Here is a 19455-nt window from a genome sequence, read left to right on the forward strand (position 1 = left end):
TAACCACAGAAAATATAAATTTTCTGTAGGAAAATTAAGATTAAAACATTTTTTCCCATTTTTGTTTAAATTTTCCATGGACACACCCCTCCTTCCCCCCATTGTTCAACCAGCTCTACTATAGACCACTGGAAGGTAGTGAAAATGAAAAATTCCTGGACCAGCTCTCAGCGTACTTGACAACAAAGGATACTTTACTAAGGAAAAATGTTAACTATCCAGGATGTCTGAGAAATGAATAGATGCAAGATGTGCAAGGAAAGTCTTAAATTGTACAGAAGATGACTTTATGATCCAAGAAGTAGAAGATCCCAACAGGAAAGAAGCAAATCCCTACTTATCAGTTAGGAGGAACTAATTGAAATGTGAGAGGAAAAAAAGGAAACATAGTAATCACTGACTACCTGAATTACTGATCACTAAGGCAGGATGGTGTAATAAAGGATAGATCTTGCAAGACAAAAGTAATTGCAATTTTAAACAATTTAATTTTGAATTACATAGACTGGTTTTACTTCCTTGTTAAATTGTCTGAAAAAATGTTTTCCCCTTCCTAAATAACTGACCACAAAATTTTAACTAAGAGCTGGATTGCTATAGTTCAGTACATGGGAGAACAGCACCATACCTCTTTGACAATTTCTTATCCCTGAATAAGTTAGGTTTATTTTTATTCCCTCAAATAAATGAACTGGAAGTTAACTGCATAAATGTTACATTTACTCCCAGATCCAACTGTTCAGGACAGTGAATTATAATTAGACCTGGGTGACATTTTTTTTCAGCAAATTGTAAATTTGCTGAATAGTGCATTTTTGGGGGGTACAGAATTTATTTGTAGATTCAGGTCAAATTTGGAAAATAGTTTCAGCTGAAAAAAAATTGGAAATGTAGAAACTGCCATTTAAAAAATGAATAATTTCAACATTTCAAGGAATTTATAAACAAAACATCGTTTTTGAATTTGCATTTTGTTTTGAAAATGTCAGTGATGGATCTGAACAAATTTTTTTCAGTTTCTTGTTTCAGTGTGGCGGGGGGGGGGGGAATAAAACATCCAATTTCAGTTTGAAAAGAAATAGATAATGTTTTGCAGATTTTTTTTTCAGTGCTGTCACCAAATCAAAAAATCATTTATTGACTCAGCTGTACTTGTGTCTTCTAGAGAACCAGTTAAAAATAAGTTAGTACAGTCAAACTTTCTTTGGTATGAAAGATGTGCCTTCCCTCTTTTTTAAAATGGTCTTTCTTACATCTGAGTGTTTGTACCTATGAGAAAATGTTACACACATGATTACATCTCTCACAAAGCCAGTAATCTGATCGTGTAGGGGAGGAGAGTCCTGTGATGATCTGTGAAAGATCTGAGTGACTTTTGCTCCTTTGCTTTAAAAAAGAAAATATGGGAAGTATTCAATTTTACTAATGGATCAGGAGCTTTAATTGGAAGGTGAAAGATTGTTTACATCAAGATCACATTTTATATGAGGAAGCTGCATTTGTTTCCTGTGAGTAAATGTGGATTTTCTACTAATGTCCATTCAGATACAGAGCATGGCAGCATACTGTCAGAAGCTTTACAAAATACTGCATGTTTCCAGGATTTGGTGATGGAAAATCTTGAAAGCATGAAAGGAAGCCTATTTCTTCTCAGAAACATACTGTTTAGCCTCATAATAATTACCCATTCCTAATGTGAGGAACAGTCATCCAGGAGGTAAAGCTGTAGTGAATCATTTGTTTCTTTTATTGGGATTAAGAGTATCACTGAGTGAAGTACTAGTTGCATAATTGTGCAAAACATAAAAAAGAAGAGTGACAAAACAACAAGGGAGAAATGTTTTCTCTAGGCATCATTTCATATATTATGGAAATACCCATACTACTAGCAAGGCCAACTTTGGGGCCACTCACATTTGAAGGACAACAGGGGAAAGGATACTCCCTCCTCAACATCTAATGTTGCAGAGATTTTAAGGCCAGAAAGGACCATTAGTGCTTCTAGACTGACCTGTATAGCACTGGCCATAGAAATTTATCCAGGCACTCTATTCAATTCCCTGCCACTGTGCGGGCATCAGGCATTAGTGGACCTTGATCCCTCCTATTCTTTGCCTATGGCACATAATAGTTTAGTCTCTTATGGGCTATAATATGTTGGTCTAATTTTGGTTGTTTGGTTTAATGTGCGGGTACTGAGTGATATACACAAGGCCAGACTGGATGATCTGATCCCTTCTGGCATTAAACTTTGACTGTCTTGAGCCCAGTAACTATAATTGTCTCACACATAACACCAGATGTGCTAAAGCTTCCTCACTACTAGTTTAAAAATTACTTATGATTTCCATTGCATATAAACCTTGCCTTGTCCAGGGGAAAAAAAAGAGACCTCAGATGTATAAAAAGTTCTTTGCACTGAATGTTTTCCACAAGGGGGTGATAAGGACAAGATTTAGGCTGATGGCAAAACAGCAGCATTATTTGCTGGCAGACTACCACCATGTACCCAACGTCATCCATGGAAATTTCACAAAAGTTCCTATTTTTTCAACACTTGTATTTATTAAGGTGAAGGGGGTTATTAATTAATAACTTATTTACAGGATAAAGGAAAGGGCAAGAAGAATGTTTTGGACTCTTTAATGCTAAATTAGCCCCTAGCAACAAAGTGAGAGGTTTTTTTGGGGTGGGGTGGGGGGGGGCAGGGTTGTTTTTTTGTTTAAAAGTAATATTACATTTTTGAAGAAACCCTTAACAGGGACACATTTCAACTACCAATATCAAATCCAAGCCAGGAGCTTCCACCATGCATGGGAAAAGGTGTTTTTTGGTAACCCCCCAGTTCTTATGTTTTGGTTTCGCAAGGTCAAAATCAAAACCATACTCTATTTGGGTTTCATGGGGTTTGGATTGATGTTTTCATTGGAAACAGTGATTGAGCCTATACGTTATTACACAAGTAATCCTAGGAAGGGCATAGTACTTCTAAGTAATACAGAGAGACATTTGATTAAAGAAAGACAATGGCCTGGTCTACACTACGGGTTTAGGTCGACTTTAGCAGCGTTAAACCGAATTAAGCCTGGACACGTCCACACAACGAAGCCCTTTCTTTCGACTTAAAGGGTCCTTTAAACCGGTTTCTTTACACCACCTCTGACGAGGGGATTATCGATAAAACCGGCCTTTGCGGGTCGGAATTGGGGTAGTGTGGACGGAATTCGACGTTATTGGCCTCCGGGAGCTATCCCACAGTGCTTCATTGTGACCGCTCTGGACAGCACTCTCAACTCAGATGCACTGACCAGGTAGACAGGAAAAGACCCGCGAAGGTTTGAATTTCATTTCCTGTTTGCCCAGCGTGGAGAGCACAGGTGACCACGCAGAGCTCATCAGCACAGGTAACCGTGATGGAGTCCTCCCAGGATCGCAAAAGAGCTCCAGCATGGACCGAACGGGAGGTACGAGATCTGCTCGCCATATGGGGAGATGAAGCAGTGATAGCTGAACTCCGTAGCAGTAAAAGAAATGGAAAAGTATTAGAAAAGATCTCCAAGGCCATGAAGGACCGAGGCCATAACAGGGACACACAGCAGTGCCGCGTGAAAATTAAGGAGCTACGGCAAGCTTACCACAAAGCCAGAGAAGCAAACGGAAGGTCCGGGGCAGAGCCGCAAACTTGCCGCTACTACGCGGAGCTGCATGCGATCCTAGGGGGTGCAGCCACCACTACCCCAACCGTGTGCTATGACTCTCTCACTGGAGAAACACACAGGGAAGACGGTTCGGGGAACAAGGAAGATGATGATGGAGGTACTGTAGGTAGCTCACAGCAGCAAGGAAGCGGAGAAACCGGTTTCCCCAACAGCCAGGATATGTTTGTGACCCTGGACCTGGAACCAGTAACCCCCGAACTCACCCAAGACCCTCAGGGCACACAGGAGACCTCTGGTGAGTGTAACTTTGTAAATATTTGTAAACATTACAAAAAAAAGCAAGCGTGTTTAATGATTACTTTGCCCTGGCAATCGCGGCCAGTACATCTACTGGAAAAGTCTGTTAACGTGTATGGGGATGGAGCGGAAATCCTCCAGGGACATCTCCAGAAAGCTCTCCTGGTTGAAATGGGGTGATTTTATTAAGGGGACATTCAGAGGCGCCCGTTCCTGCTCTTCTGACCAGAAATGTTCCCCGCTGTTAACCACGCGGTGGGGGGAGGGGTGAAGTGATCATCCCAGAGAATCGTGTGTGTGTGTGTGTGGGGGGGTGGTTTACTTGTGTTTGTGCCGCATGTTAACCAGGAAACCACAGCCCCCTCCTTTTACATTTAAACCCCATTTTAAATGGACAACCCAATTCATCCTTGATATGGGAAATGCGCTGCTGTTTGCAACCTTTCCCGCATGTTAAGAAGGTTAAAAAAGCCAAAACACTGTGGCCTACCATGGCTGCCTGCAAGCCGAAATATGCGACCTTGTAATGAAAGAGTGTACCCATTGTTCTCTAAAATGTGTCTTTTTTAACCACCTCTCCCTTCTCCTCCACCAGCTGCAAATGTTTCTCCTTCGCAGAGGCTCGTGAACATTAGAAAGAGAAAACGTAGGACGAGGGACAATATGTTCACGGAGCTGCAGATGTCCTCCCAGGCTGATAGAGCACAGCAGAATGCGTGGAGGCAGTCAATGTCGGAGATGAGAAAAGCCCAATATGAACGAGAGGAGAGGTGGCGGGCTGAATCGCGGGATGAACAGAGCAAGTGGCGGGCTGAAGACGATAGGTGGCGTCAGCTTGCAGACAGACGGCAAGAGGCAATGCTCCGTCTGCTGGAGCATCAAACTGATATGCTCGAGCGTATAGTTGAGTTGCAGGAAAGGCAGCAGGAGCAGAGACCGCCGCTACAGCCCCTGTGTAACCAACAGCCCTCCTCCCCAAGTTCCATAGCCTCCTCACCAAGATGCCCAAGAACACGGTGGGGGGGCCTCCGTCCACCCAGTCACTCCACCCCAGATGATCGCCCAAGCATCAGAAGGCTGGCCTTCAATAAGAGTTAAAGTTTTAAAATGCAGTGTGTCCTTTTCCATCCCTCCTCCCCCACCCATCCCAGGCTACCTTGGCAATTATCCCCCTACTTCTGTGAGGAACTAATAAAGAATGCATGAATGTGAAAAAACAATGACTTTATTGCCTCTGCAAGCGGGAGGGGAGGGTGGGGTGGGGTGGTTGGTTTACAGGGAAGTAGAGTGAACTGGGTCGGGGGGGGGTTTGGAGGGTTCATCAAGGAGAAACAAACAGAAGTTTCACACAGTAGCCTGGCCAGTCACAAAACTCATTTTCAAAGCTTCTCTGATGCGCACCGCGCCCTGCTGTGCTCCTCTAACCGCCCTGGTGTCTGGCTGCGCGTAATCAGCGGCCAGGCGAGTTGCCTCAACCTCCCACCCCGCCATAAAGGTCTCCCCCTTACTCTCACAGATATTGTGGAGCGCACAGCAAGCAGCAATAACAATGGGGATATTCTTTTCGCTGAGGTCTGAGCGAGTCAGTAAGCTGCGCCAGCGCGCTTTTAAACGTCCAAATGCACATTCCACCACCATTCGGCACTTGCTCAGCCTGTAGTTGAACAGGTCCTGACTCCTGTCCAGGCTGCCTGTGTACGGCTTCATGAGCCATGGCATTAAGGGGTAGGCTGGGTCCCCAAGGATCACGATAGGCATTTCAACATCCCCAGTGGTCACTTTCTGGTCCGGGAAGAAAGTCCCTTCCTCCAGCTTTCGAAACAGACCAGAGTTCCTGAAGACGCGAGCATCATGTACCTTTCCCGGCCATCCCACGTTGATGTTGGTGAAACGTCCCTTGTGATCCACCAGGGCTTGCAGCAGCATTGAAAAGTACCCCTTGCGGTTTACGTAGTCGGTGGCTTGGTGCTCCGGTGACAAGATAGGGATATGGGTTCCATCTATGGCCCCGCCACAGTTTGGGAATCCCATTTCAGCAAAACCATCCACTATTGACTGCACGTTGCCCAGAGTCACTACCCTTGCTATCACCAGGTCTTTCATTGCCCTGGCAAATTGGATCACAGCAGCCCCCACCGTAGATTTGCCCACTCCAAATTGATTCCCGACTGACCGGTAGCTGTCTGGCGTTGCAAGCTTCCACAGGGCTATCGCCACGCGCTTCTCAACTGTGAGGGCTGCTCTCATCTTGGTATCCTGGCGTTTCAGGGCAGGGGAAAGCAAGTCACAAAGTTCCATGAAAGTGCCCTTACGCATGCGAAAGTTTCGCAGCCACTGGGAATCGTCCCATACCTGCAGCACGATGCGGTCCCACCAGTCTGTGCTTGTTTCCCGGGCCCAGAATCGGCGTTCCACGGCATGAACCTGCCCCAGTGACACCATGATTTCCACATTGCTGGGGCCTGTGCCTTGTGAGAGGTCTATGTCCATGTCAATTTCCTCATCACTCTCGTCGCCGCGCTGCAATCGCCTCCTCGCCTGGTCCGGGTTTCGCCTTGGCATGTCCTGGCTCTGCATATACTCCAGGACAATGCGCGTGGTGTTCATAGTGCTCATAATTGCCGCGGTGATCTGAGCGGGCTCCATGATCCCAGTGCTAGCTATGGCGCCTGGTCAGAAAAAAGGCGCGAAAGTAGTATCTGATGGACCAGGAGAAGGAGGGAGGGCGGGAGGGAGGGAGGGCCGAGTGACGACATGGCGTACAGGTACAGGAACAGGGAGAAACACAAACAACTGTCACACAGAATGGTCCCCCCAAAGATTAAACTGAAAACCCTGGGCTTAGCAGGCCATTGATTTCACGGAGGAAGGGGAAGCAAATGAATACAGAACATTTTTTACATCTTAAGCTGGCAGCCGACGGTGCAGCATGAGTGATAGCCTCTCCAGTACGATGATGACGGTTACCAATCATAAAATACCATCATCTGCCAAAAGGCAAGGGGCTGCTGCTATGTAGCAATGCAGCCCCACGTCTGCCAGCCCCACATCCGCCAGCACCCAGCATCGCCCTCGGCCTCTTCTGGGTGCTTAGCAGACAATACTGGGCAATTGGCAGAAAATAGTATATTACGACTGGTAGCCATCATCATCGAAACAGTAGCATGTCTGCCCAGGTGGCCATGATTGACAGCCACACCAGTACGACGACGATGGGTACCAGTCATAATATACCATCGCCTGGCAAGGGGCTGGTGCAATGCAGCCCTACGGCTGCCAGCCCCACGACTATCTCTCATGCTACACCGTCTACCGCCAAAAGGCAGTTAGCAGCTGCTGCTGTGTAGCAATGCAGTCCCACGTCTGCTGGCACCCAGAGGACATATGGTGACGGTGAGCTCAGCTGAGCTGAGCGGGCTCCATGCTTGCCGTGGTATGTTGTCTGCACAGGTAACCCAGGTAAAAAGGCGCAAATCTATTGTCTGTGTTGCTGTGACGAGGGGGGAAGGGCCTGACGACATGTACCCAGAACCGCCCGCGACACTGTTTTGCATCATCCGGGCATTGGGATCTCAACCCAGAATTCAAAGAAAAGGTGCGAACCGCTTCTCGGCTCTCTGAGCTGTGGCGCAAACGTAGTATCTGACGGACTAGGGGAAGGAGGGAGGGCGGGCCGAGTGATGACATGGAGTACAGGCACAGGGAATTAAAATCAAGAACGGTGGCTGTGCATCAGGGAGAGACACAAACAACTGTCACACAGAATGGTCCCCACCAAAGATTAAACTGAAAACCCTGGGCTTAGCAGGCCGTTGATTTGACGGAGGGAGGGGGAAGCAAATGAATACAGAACAAATCTATTTTTTACATCTTAAGACGACGGTGCAGCGTGACTGATAGCCCTCGGCATCTTTCTGGGTGCTTGGCAGCAAATACGGGGCGGCGTATGACGATGGTCTTCAGGCCTATTGCACAATCGGCTGCTCGGGGAAGACTCTGCTAACGTGCGATGACCCGACTTGTAATAGGATGGCTAATAGTCGTAATACACCATTTACTGCCAAAAGGCAAGCCCCACGGCTGCCAGCACCCAGATCGCCGATGAAGGCTACCAGTCTACTGCACCGTCTACCGCCAAAAGGCAGTTAGCAGCTGCTGCTGTGTAGCAATGCAGTCCCACGTCTGCCGGCACCCAGAGGACATATGGTGACGGTGAGCTGAGCTGAGCGGGCTCCATGTTGTCTGCACAGGTAACCCAGGTAACCCAGGTAAAGAGGCGCGAATCTATTGTCTGCCGTTGCTGTGACGGGGGAGGGTGGGGCCTGACGACATGTACCCAGAACCGCCCGCGACACTGTTTTGCATCATCCAGGCATTGGGATCTCAACCCAGAATTCAAAGGGGCGGCGGAGACTGCGGGAACTGTGGGATAGCTGTGGGATAGCTACCCATAGTGCAATGCTCCGGAAGTCGACGCTAGTCTTGTACTGTGGACGCGGTCCGCCGACTAGAGCACCTAGAGCATTTTATTGTGTGGACACACACAATCGGCTGTATACAATCGATTTCAATAAAACCGGCTTCTATAAATTCGAACTAATTTCGTAGTGTAGACATACCCAATAGCATTATTAATTCATTGCAGCTACAGAGAAGAGGGGAACAACAGAACCCAAGTGCCCTCTGGTTGCTGATAAACAAGGCAAAGGCTATGCAGCTGATTACTGCAGGACTAGCAGCACTGTTTAGAGAGCATTATCTTGTCTGCAGCTGCGAGTTCCATTTTCTAGGTATGAAGGCACTGTGTTAACACAGATGATTTATCACCTGAGTAAAAAAGAACATTTTCATTACTTCCTGAAGGGCCCAGTAATTAACCATTTATTTTATCTAAAGAGGGAAGGAAAAACAAGAGAAACTGCCTCTCTCTCTCTCACACACACACACACACACACACACACACACACACACACACACACACACACACACACACACACTCCACCAGCAGTTGCAGCAGTACAAGCTGAGACAGAATGATTTCAGCCAGGCTCACACATGCACAAGCATTAAAGCTTATTAGGGTAACAGAATAACCTTAATGGGCAGCTAATTACTATAATGAATTGATTCTTAAGACATTCATTAGGTCTTTCCCACCTATGCAAAAATGACCTTTATGTATTTGAAAAAACAGTTACATACAAATCAATGCAATATAAATCATATATATGGGTGTGAGTGAGAGAAACATAAGAACACACTCCAGCAGCTCGATTATCCTGTCAATTTCTCCCATATAACTGTTAATGAAGTCAATGGAGGTGCAGGGGCACAACCCCTCTGAAAATCTGGTCCTAGGTATCTAAAATTGGGCATCCAAAAATTGAAGCTTGCAATATTTGGCTATTCATTTTTAGGGTGGATTTTCAGAAGTGATCAGTGCTGGCCTAACTCTGCTCCGCTTACCATGGACTGCAACTGGAGCAGAATTAGGCCAGTGCTGAGTGCTTTTAAAAATCTCACCCTAAATGCTGAAGTTATGACCATATTAGGGCTACTCTATCAGGACTGGGCAATATTTGTTATCTGATTGCTAGAATGACTACTGCCATTCTCTAATAACATGATTTCCTGCACTTAAACACTGGAACCACAGCCAGAGTAGAGATCCCATTTGCTATATAAATGCTGAAATTACTGAAGTTCTCCAACACTGGAGTTAAATGTTGGAATTAGAGTGGAAAATCAAGGAATTTCCTCTCTAAATACCATCTCAATAGCACTTACAAAATTCCCCAGTGTTATAGGTATCTCACGCTGGCCTTTGTATCATACTGCAGAGATGAGCAGGGGTAGGTGGAGTATGGTAGAACATGGAATCAACCTTCCCCTTCTCTTTGGTCAAAAGACAATAACAGAAAATGTGGAAATAGCAGAGGTGCTTAATGACTTCTTTGTTTCGGTTTTCACCAGGAAGGTTGGTGGCGATTGGATGTCTAACATAGTGAATGTCAGTGAAAATGAGGTAGGATCAGAGTCTAAAATAGGGAAAGAACAACTCAAAAATTACTTAGACAAGTTAGATGTCTTCAAATCACCAGGGCCTGATGAAATGCATCCTAGAATACTCAAGGAGCTGACTGAGGAGATATCTGAGCCATTAGAAATTATATTTGAAAAATCATGGAAGACGGGAGACATTCCAGGAGACTGGAAAAGGGCAAATATAGTGTCCATCTATTAAAAAAAAAAAGGGAAATAAGGACAACCCGGGGAATTACAGACCAGTCAGCTTAACTTCTGTACCCGGAAAGATAATGGAGCAAATAATTAAGCAATCAATTTGCAAACATCTAAAAGATAATGAGGTGATAAGTAACAGTCAGCATGGATTTGTCAAGAACAAATTGTGTCAAACCAACCTGATAGCTTTCTTTGACAGGGTAACAAGTATTGTAGATGGGGGGAAGCAGTAGATGTGGTATATCTTGACTTTAGTAAGGCTTTTGATACTGTCTTGCATGACTTTCTCGTAGACAAATTAGGGAAATACAATCTAGATGGAGCTACTATAAGGTGGGTGCATAACTGGTTGAAAATTATTCCCAGAGAGTAATCATCAGTGGTTCACAGTCATGCTGGAAGTGCATAACGAGTGGGGTCCCGCAGGGATCAGTTCTGGGTCCGGTTCTGGTCAATATTTTTTTATTTATTTATTTTATCTTCATCAATGATTTAGATAATGGCATAGAGAGTATACTTATAAAGTTTGTGGACGATACCAAGCTTGGAGGGGTTGCAAGTGCTTTGGAGGATAGGATTAAAATTCAAAATGATTTAGACAAACTGGAGAAATGGTCTGAAGTAAATAGGATGAAATTCAATAAGGATAAATGAAAGTACTCTACTTAGGAAGAAACAAACAGTTGCACACATACAAAATGGGAAATGACTGACTAGGAAGGAGTACTGCAGAAAGGGATCTGGGGGTCAGAGTGGATCACAAACTAAATATGAGTCAACAGTGTAACGCTGTGGCAAAAAAAGCAAACATCATTCTGGGATGTATTAGCAGGAGTATTGTAAGCAAGACATGAGAAATAATTCTTCCACTCTACTCCGTGCTGATTAGGCCTCAACTGAAGTATTGTGTCCAGTTCTGGGCACCACATTTCAGGAAAGATGTGGACAAATTGGAGAAATTCCAGAGAAGAGCAAGAAAAATGATTAAAGGTCTAGGAAACATGACCTATGAGGGAAGATTGAAAAAATTGGGTTTGTTTAGTCTGGAGAAGAAAAGACTAAAAGGGGACATGATAACAGTTTTCAAGTATATAAAAGGTTGTTAACAAGGAGGAGGGAGAAAAATTGTTCTTAACCTCTGAGGATAGGACAAGAAACAATGGGCTTAAATTGCAGTAAGGGCAGTTTAGGTTGGACATTAGGAAAAACTTCCTAATTGTCAGAATGGTTAAGCACTGGAATAAATTGCCTAGGGAGGTTGTGGAATCTCCATTATTGGGGATTTTTAAGATCAGGTTGGACAAGCATCTGTCAGGAATGGTCTAGATAAAATTTAGTCCTGCCTTGCATTCAGGGGACTGGACTAGATGACCTCTTGAGGTCCATTACCGCTTTATGATTCTATGAAAACATTTTCAGCTGAACAGTTTTCTGTCAAAAATGCTGCTTTTGTAAAAATCAATACATTTCACAGGAGCATGTTAACTTCAACACATTTTTTTCAATGGAAATAAGTCAAAACCTTTTGTTTTGACAATGATGAAATGCTTCATTTTGATAGTATAGCACAGGCCACAGAACTTTCCTGAAAAAATTTCTAGAGCATATTTCATGCCCCAACCCCCTACCCCAACCCTGATCCCTGTCCTGTCCTCCGAACCCCTCGATCCCAGCATGGAGCACCCTCCTGCACCCCAAACCCCTCATCCCCAGCCCCCCTGAGCCTGCCCCCCCAACTGGAGGCCTCAACCCCCCGCATCCCAACCCCCTGCCCCAGCATGGAATCCCCTCCCACGCCCTGAACTCCTCATTTCCAACCCCACCCCAGAGCCTGCACCCCCAGCCAGAGCCATCACCCCTTCGTGCCCCAACCTCCTGCCCCAGCCCTGATCCCCCTCCTGCCTTCCAAACCCCTCAGTCTCAGCCTGGAGCACCCTTGTACACTCCAAATCCCTAATCCCCAGCCCCACCCCAGAGCCCACACCTCCAGGCAGAGCCCTCACCCCCTCCTACACCCCAACCCCAATTTCATGAGCATTCATGGCCTGCCATACAATTTCTATACCCAGCCATACAATTTCCATACCCAGATGTGGCCCTCAGGCCAAAAAGTTTGCCCACCCCTGACCTAGATTTAAAAATGGCCAGTGATGGAAAATTCACCATGACCCTCAATAAGTTGTTCCAATGGTTAATTACCCTCACTGTTAAAAATGTACATCTTATTTCCAGTCTGAATTTGTCTAGCTTCAACTTGCAGCCATTGGATCATGTTATACCATAGTCTGCTAGACTGAAGAGCCCATTAGCAAGTATTTGTTCCCCATGTGAGTATTTATAGATTATAACGAAGTCACCGCTTAACCTTCTCTTTGTTAAGCTAAATAGATTGATCTTCTTGAGTCTATCACTATAAGGCAGGTTTTCTAATCCTTTATCATTCTCGCAGCTCTTCTCTGAACCCTCTCCAATTTATCAACATCTGTCTTGAATTGTGGACACCAGAACTGGACACTGTATTCCCAGCAGCGGTTGAACCAGTGTCAAATACAGAGGTAAAATAATTGCTCTACTCTTACTCAAGATTTCCCTGTTTATGCATCCAAGGTTTGCATTAGCCCTTTGGCCACAGCATTGCACTGGGAGTTTATGTTCACTGATTATCCACCATGACCCCCAAATCTTTTTCAGAGTTGCTACTGCACAGGATAGAGTCCCCTATCTTGTAAATATGGTCTTCATTCTTTGTTACTAGTTGTATACATTTAGCTGTATTCAAACGCACATTGTTTGCTTGCACCTCACTTATCAATTGATTCAAATCACACTGAGTCAAGTGACCTGTCCTCCTCATTATTTACTACTATCCCAATTTTTGTGTCATCTACAAATGCTGTTTTTATGTTTTCTTCCAGGTGACTGATAAAAATGTTAAATAGTGCTGGGCCAAGAACAGACTCCTTCGGATCCCACTAGAAACACACCCACTTGGTGATGATTTGTCATTTACAGTTACATTTTGAGACTTATCAGTTAGCCAGCTTTTAGTCCATTTAATGTGTTTCATGTTAATTTGATCATCCTAGTTTTTAATCAGACACCTTACAGATGTCTATGTATATGACAAATACTATTATCTTTATCAACCAACTTTATAATCTCAAAGTTAAATTGACAGGATCCATCTTCTATCAGCCCATGTTGATTGTCATGAATGATATTATCCTCCTTCAATTCTTTATTAACCAAGTCCTGTACCAGCCCCTCCAACACAAAACACTTTGAAGGTCCCAAAATCAATTTTGGGGGGGGAATTAGTTTTGCAGGAAATGTCAGCATTTCATTTCAAATTGGAACAAAACCAAATTTTAGAATGTTGGAATTGCTTGCAGAACGGAAATTCCAGTTCCCAATCAACTCTAATGACAACACTGAAATGGCCCGTGATGGGTTTCTAGTTTTGCAAAATCAACTCTTCTCCCCAGATTTCAGCCTAAAACAGGGAATATGTGCTATTTTAAGTTTTGCCATTATTTGGGGCCAAAATATCTTGACAATAGCAGATCATTTGAGACTTTAGTGAGTTCTGTAACACGATTAGAAAAAGCCTCCTCCAACTCCACACACTCTTTTCATTTGATTTGACATTAATGCATTTGATCAGGTCCTGGATGTATTTTATTTAAAAACTGTTAATTAATTATCTTGAGTTTATCTCAGACATACATGGATCTATCTGACAATATGTAGCCACTACAAACAAGCATCACAGATGTTGCATCTCTAATTATAATAGACTGTTGTGATTTTTTTTTAAGAGATATAGACAAATACAATCAAAGAGATCAAGAGACGAATGTTAACAGGCTGGGACTTGTTAAATGCGATGTTATGTACAAACGCATGTTATAATTTTAAGGTTACTAATTCACTATTTTCACTGCTATTTGATGAGCAGAAGGATGAATGATTCTGCTATTCAAGGTCAAAATCTTTAGAAGCCTGTAGAGCCAAGGTAGGCAACCTATGGCACGCATGCCAAAGGCGGCACGTGAGCTTATTTTCAGTGGCACTCACTCTGCTCGGGTCCTAGCCACCAGTCCGGGGGGCTCTGCATTTTAATTTAATTTTAAATGAAGCTTCTTAAACATTTTAAAAACCTTATTTACTTTACATACAACAATAGTGTAGTTATATATTATAGACTTATAGAAAGATACCTTCTAAAAACGTTAAAATGTATTACTGGCACGCGAATCCTTAAATTAGAGTGAATAAATTAAGACTTGGCACAGGTTCTGAAAGGTTGCCGACCCCTGCTGTAGAGAGTCTGATAAAGTCATTTCTACTTCTCTTCCCTCCTCAAGTGTTGGGAGCAGACATCAGATAAAAATAATCGCTTGCTTATGGGTTGGATTAAAGGCCTGGACATCATTCTGCACCTCCGATAATTATCTGGAATTAATGCAACTCCTGCAGATACACCAGTTCATCCTGCATTGACACATACTCTTACACAGATACATATCTTACAGTGAGAAATTGTGAAGGGCTAGGTGAGGATAACAGTGGATTATGTTTTCACAACTGGAGAGCTGGGTGGATCTGTCTTAGGTTACAGCCCAGAGAAAACGAGATGCACAGTCTGCTTCAACCACCTCCATACACATCACAAAATCACAATGCAGTTTGAGAATCACCATCTGTCTCTTCTTAGGAGAAGTCCAGCTCTGGAATAGAAGGGAGGAAGCAGGACAGGACTGTTTGAAGTCCACTGGCAAAGTGTTATAGAAAAGTTTGTGAAGGCAGCATTTGTCTTTGCTATGTCTGACACAGGCCAGTTCTGCCATTATAACCACTACATTCACTCCCAAATTTAGATTTTGCACATAGTTTACTCATGTGAGTAACTACTTGCATCTAGTTATGCTGGCTCCACCTGTCTTTCATCCATCCATCCATCCATCCATCCATCCATCCATCCATCCATCCATCCATCCAAACCCACATAACTTTCCAGATGAAAACTGTTTGCTGCTGCATCTAACTGGGAGAGCTCAGGCTTAAGCCTGCCAAAAACCATATTTACTGCCTTTTGAATAAACTTATTTTCAGCCAATCAGATGGTGCCCAGGCCTGAATGGCAAACCTTTTATTAATACAGATGACAGTGGAAGTGGTGAAAATTGCTTCCTGGGAACAGATAATCTCCTTTATTCCACTGAAGACAATATAACCATCCTCAATAGTTTGCATTTTAAACTTTGGAGAATTTATTTTTTTTAAATTTTAAGCCACTGGCTTGTTCCCAACCAGCCACAGAAATTGCTTTTGCAGCAGTGTGTTCTCTTCATATGTTCTATGGACTCCATGTGCTGTCATCTGGGGTCTGTCCATGGTCAGTGAGGTAAGCAAAGCTTTGCAAATGTGAGAGAGGTGGAAAAACCCAGAGGGGCTGTACAATACGGCTGTAAACAGGAGACATTTTGTGTGTTCTGACTCTGATTAAAGCTAGTACTCAAAGAGCCAGATTTTTTGTTGGGCTGTGGCCCTCAAGTCTGAGAACTGATGTGCATGTAGCTATTGCAAAACCCACAAAGGGTTATCCAGTCAAGGTGGCTGTGACTGGAGTAGTCTAAACAAATTCTGTATTTCTGGGAAGTAGCACTCCATGGGTCATAAAGCCAGCAATGTGGCTACTGTAGAATGCATAGCATGCCAGTTCTCCAAATACAGTGACAAAGTGTTAGGAGGACTATTTTTATAAATGATTCCAGTAGGAGGCCTAACCATGTATTAATACTGTTAGCTGCCTCAGCTTTGGGAGTACTGGGAACTGGCCGTGTACTGAAGATGCATCTGGTGCAATCAATCATTTTAAATAAAATAAAATTGTTATTCTCATGATCTTTAGCTTTTGCACCATTGTCAGGTTTCAATTAGGGGTAGGAAAATTGGTGAAGAAAAAAACCCCAAACCAACAACTGACGGGTGATGTGTTGCTAGAATTTTAACAGTAGATTCCTTTCTGCTCCCAGTGGGGTGGTTTGTGCCAACAAGTGCACTAGGAAGCAGTATCCCAGGACAGGAGGCACTGCTGTTCTGCCGTGTCCTTGCACAGGAGCCATAAGGAGCAGAAGGCTTCTTGCATTCTCTCCTCTGTTCACCCATCCTTCTACCTGACACAATTTGGCCTCAAGCGCATAAAGTCTGCACAGCTGAAATTTTCACACAACCTCTTAAGATCTCTTGGGACACTCAAAATTTCATGGTGTAGAGCACATCACAGCTGTATCTTATTTTCCTCTCCTCATTCTCTTGATTAGTGCTGGGAATCAGAGAATCTGGAGAAGTGGACACTCCAAAGCAAAAGGAATTAATGTTAAGCAGCTTTGCAACCGGAACAGACTTTTCTATTATACTAGAGCTGGTTGCCAGTTTAACATCTTATGTTTTAAAAATTCTAAAGTGAAGTGAAGGGTTTGTATAAGGAAATGGGTTGACCCAGGAGAACAAAATCTCTAATTTATCTACCGGAGAGGTAGAGCAAGGACCAACAGCAGTGCAAGTTTGTTCACACCAGCCAAATGTGCCTAAGTCAATCAAGTCTAGAGGAACCTCTCTGATGGATGAGAGAGTAGTTTTGTCTCTGTGTTCAGTCAGTCCTGGACACAAGAAGAGGGAGAAGGGACAACACGGCACCAAACAGTTGGCTTGATGCGACAACTGACTGAGTCTTGAGATTATTTAAATTTGTTCCCATCCTATCTCTCTAAACATTTTTAGTGCACACATGTCTAGATCAAAAACTGCATAAGATATACTTTTACCACAGCATCTGGCTGCTTGGGAACTTCACTGGCCATCTTGATGGCTTTGACCTCTGTCTGAAATGTGGTTACTGGTTAGACTGAAGAAGCTGTCTGAGTTGCTTTGCTCTTCTACATTGCACTTTCTCTTGACTCATAAAATCCATACACTGGTGATAGCTGAAAGATGGTGCTTTCCCTGTCTATACATTATAGGGAGAATTGCTTGCATCTGTGGTCACATCCTACTTGTACACTATGTTCCTTTGTAAATCTAGAGTAATAGCCACAAACCCTCTGATGCACAGTGAAATCATACATCTGTCATTTGCAGTCTTCATCTTTTTTTAAAAAATGAATGAGAAAGCAATTAGATGCGTCTCTCTTTTTCCTTGGCAAGTAAAAATCAAAGATGTAAATACTTAGCTGTTGAAAGCAAGGAGGCATCTGTTACGAAGTAAAATCCCTAGGGATGGCAGTGTTGGCACAAGTGGTTTTGTGGCTTTCTGTTTCACACGCAAATCAATATGATTCACTTTTAGGGCTTGACCCCTTCTCCTCCCATAGGCAAAACTCCCATTGACTTCAGTGGGAATTTTATCTATGACGAGTGAGAAGTGAGGTCATGGAGGAACCAGTACATTGGTAGGTCAGGAAAAGAGCTAATATCAAACTAGTGACATTAGGATCATTAATAATACAAGGTAAGAACTAATTGATTCCCAGGGAGGAAGATCAGGCCCAATAGCATATCAGTCACTGTCTCTCTCTTTCTCCACACAATCAATATGTATCAGTCATCTAGTTTTCTAACAAAGCTGTATTTTGCATGTCTGTGCCTATCTGCCTGTCTATATCTGTAATAGGCCAGCTTTTACTGAATCATGTAGTGATCAGGGATCAAAATGAAAGTAAAGGTTTTGCACTTACTGTTCCAGTTGTTTGTTGATTGATGAAGAGTTGAGGAGTGGGGCAGAAGTTTGAAGGATGGCTACACTCTGCTAGATACTCTTCTCCTCAAAAACAAACACAGAGAAGACAAACTAGCAAGCTTCCAACCACAGTAGGTTTCCTAATGGATTTTCTATGGGACCAACCAAGTCAGTATTAACCTGCCACTCCTCTCACCAGATGAAAATGTTACAAAGAAACAAGAGTACAGAATTTCATTCCCTTATGTAGGTTATTCCCATTTAAGAAATATTTAAACAATTCCATACAAAGTCATGTATGGGAGTAAGGCTTTTCACTTTCAGTAAACTTCGGGGGAGGGTTCCCCTTAAAAGATAAATACTTCTAAAGTTTGATAGATTTTATAATGGGTTCATCCTGCCAGAGTGCAGTCCTTGTCTTTTGTGAAATTACCTTCTGCATTTCAGGGTGCAGGCAGCATAGCATTGTCTCCTATAAGGATTGCTGTACCCTTTCCACATTTAATAAAGCCACGGCTGGACCTTCTGCACTGCCATTTATATTTAATCCCCCCCTCCCTTGTAGTTAATACTATAAAACTATTTCTAATACCACTTCATAACAAACACTTAGACCCTGGCAGTCCAGACTGTATCTACATAGACGAACAAGAGTTCTACATGCTTGGCTTCAAGTTTTCACCAGAAAATCACTCACATAGGTTTTGCCTTTATCACCAATACCACTGACTTGGGGGAGAAGCCAACCCTTGGCATAGAGAATGTAGTTGTGGCTGATATAGTGTTTCCTACTCACATCTTCCAAGGCTTAAGCAATATGAATTGTGTGCACTTTGGATGACTTTGACAAATCAGTAGATGAGTGCTGTTGTGCCCCAGGATTAAATGAAAAAACTTTTGAATTGTTGGTTGCCAGCATATAACCTCACTTGTCCCATGATCCAATGAAGTCAATGGAAAGCCTGCTATTGATTTCAATGGGTTTTGGATCAGGCCCCTGAACTTTCAGGTCATTTTATTCATTGTACGTTGAAATAGATGTGGGTAAATAACTTTAATTGAACTAAAAAGAAAAAAGTGTTAAACCCAGCCCAAGTATTCAGTATTTTGTATTGACCAGATTATAACACCAAGGAACAAAACCGTAACTGAACTATTAGATCCCTTTTTATGAGTATATTCCTTCTCTATTAACTGCACTGCTGTACAGATGATAAACTGGGAACTCTTTTGTTACATACTTAAAAGAAGTGATAATAAAACCCCTGAGACTACCAGCTGGCTGTCAAATCTAAATACTCAAAAATCACATGATTCTATGTTGCCAAACTTAGACCAGATCCTGTTCTCATTGGAGTCAATGGGATTTTTGCCAAGGATTTCCCTGGGAGCAGGACCAGCTCTTTAGATTGTAAACTCTTGAGGGCAAAGATCTTGTCTCTGTATTTGTGTCTGTAAATTGCCATGGACACCTATGCACTGTAGATGGGGCAGGGCACCAGGAGCCCATGTGAT

At 43.4% G+C, this 19455-nt stretch overlaps 1 protein-coding gene across 1 annotated transcript; it reads left to right on the forward strand.

The window, feature by feature from the left end:
• Positions 1-3032: 3032 nt before the first annotated feature.
• Positions 3033-5197, forward strand: LOC135982293 (mediator of RNA polymerase II transcription subunit 15-like). Its single transcript, XM_065588276.1, has 2 exons — positions 3033-3954; positions 4552-5197. The coding sequence occupies exons 1-2, from the start codon at positions 3414-3416 to the stop codon at positions 5052-5054; spliced, it is 1044 nt and encodes a 347-aa protein (XP_065444348.1). The 5' UTR covers positions 3033-3413; the 3' UTR covers positions 5055-5197.
• Positions 5198-19455: the final 14258 nt, after the last annotated feature.

Source organism: Chrysemys picta, chromosome 3, assembly GCF_011386835.1.
Source record: "Chrysemys picta bellii isolate R12L10 chromosome 3, ASM1138683v2, whole genome shotgun sequence".
NCBI lineage: Eukaryota > Metazoa > Chordata > Testudines > Emydidae > Chrysemys > Chrysemys picta.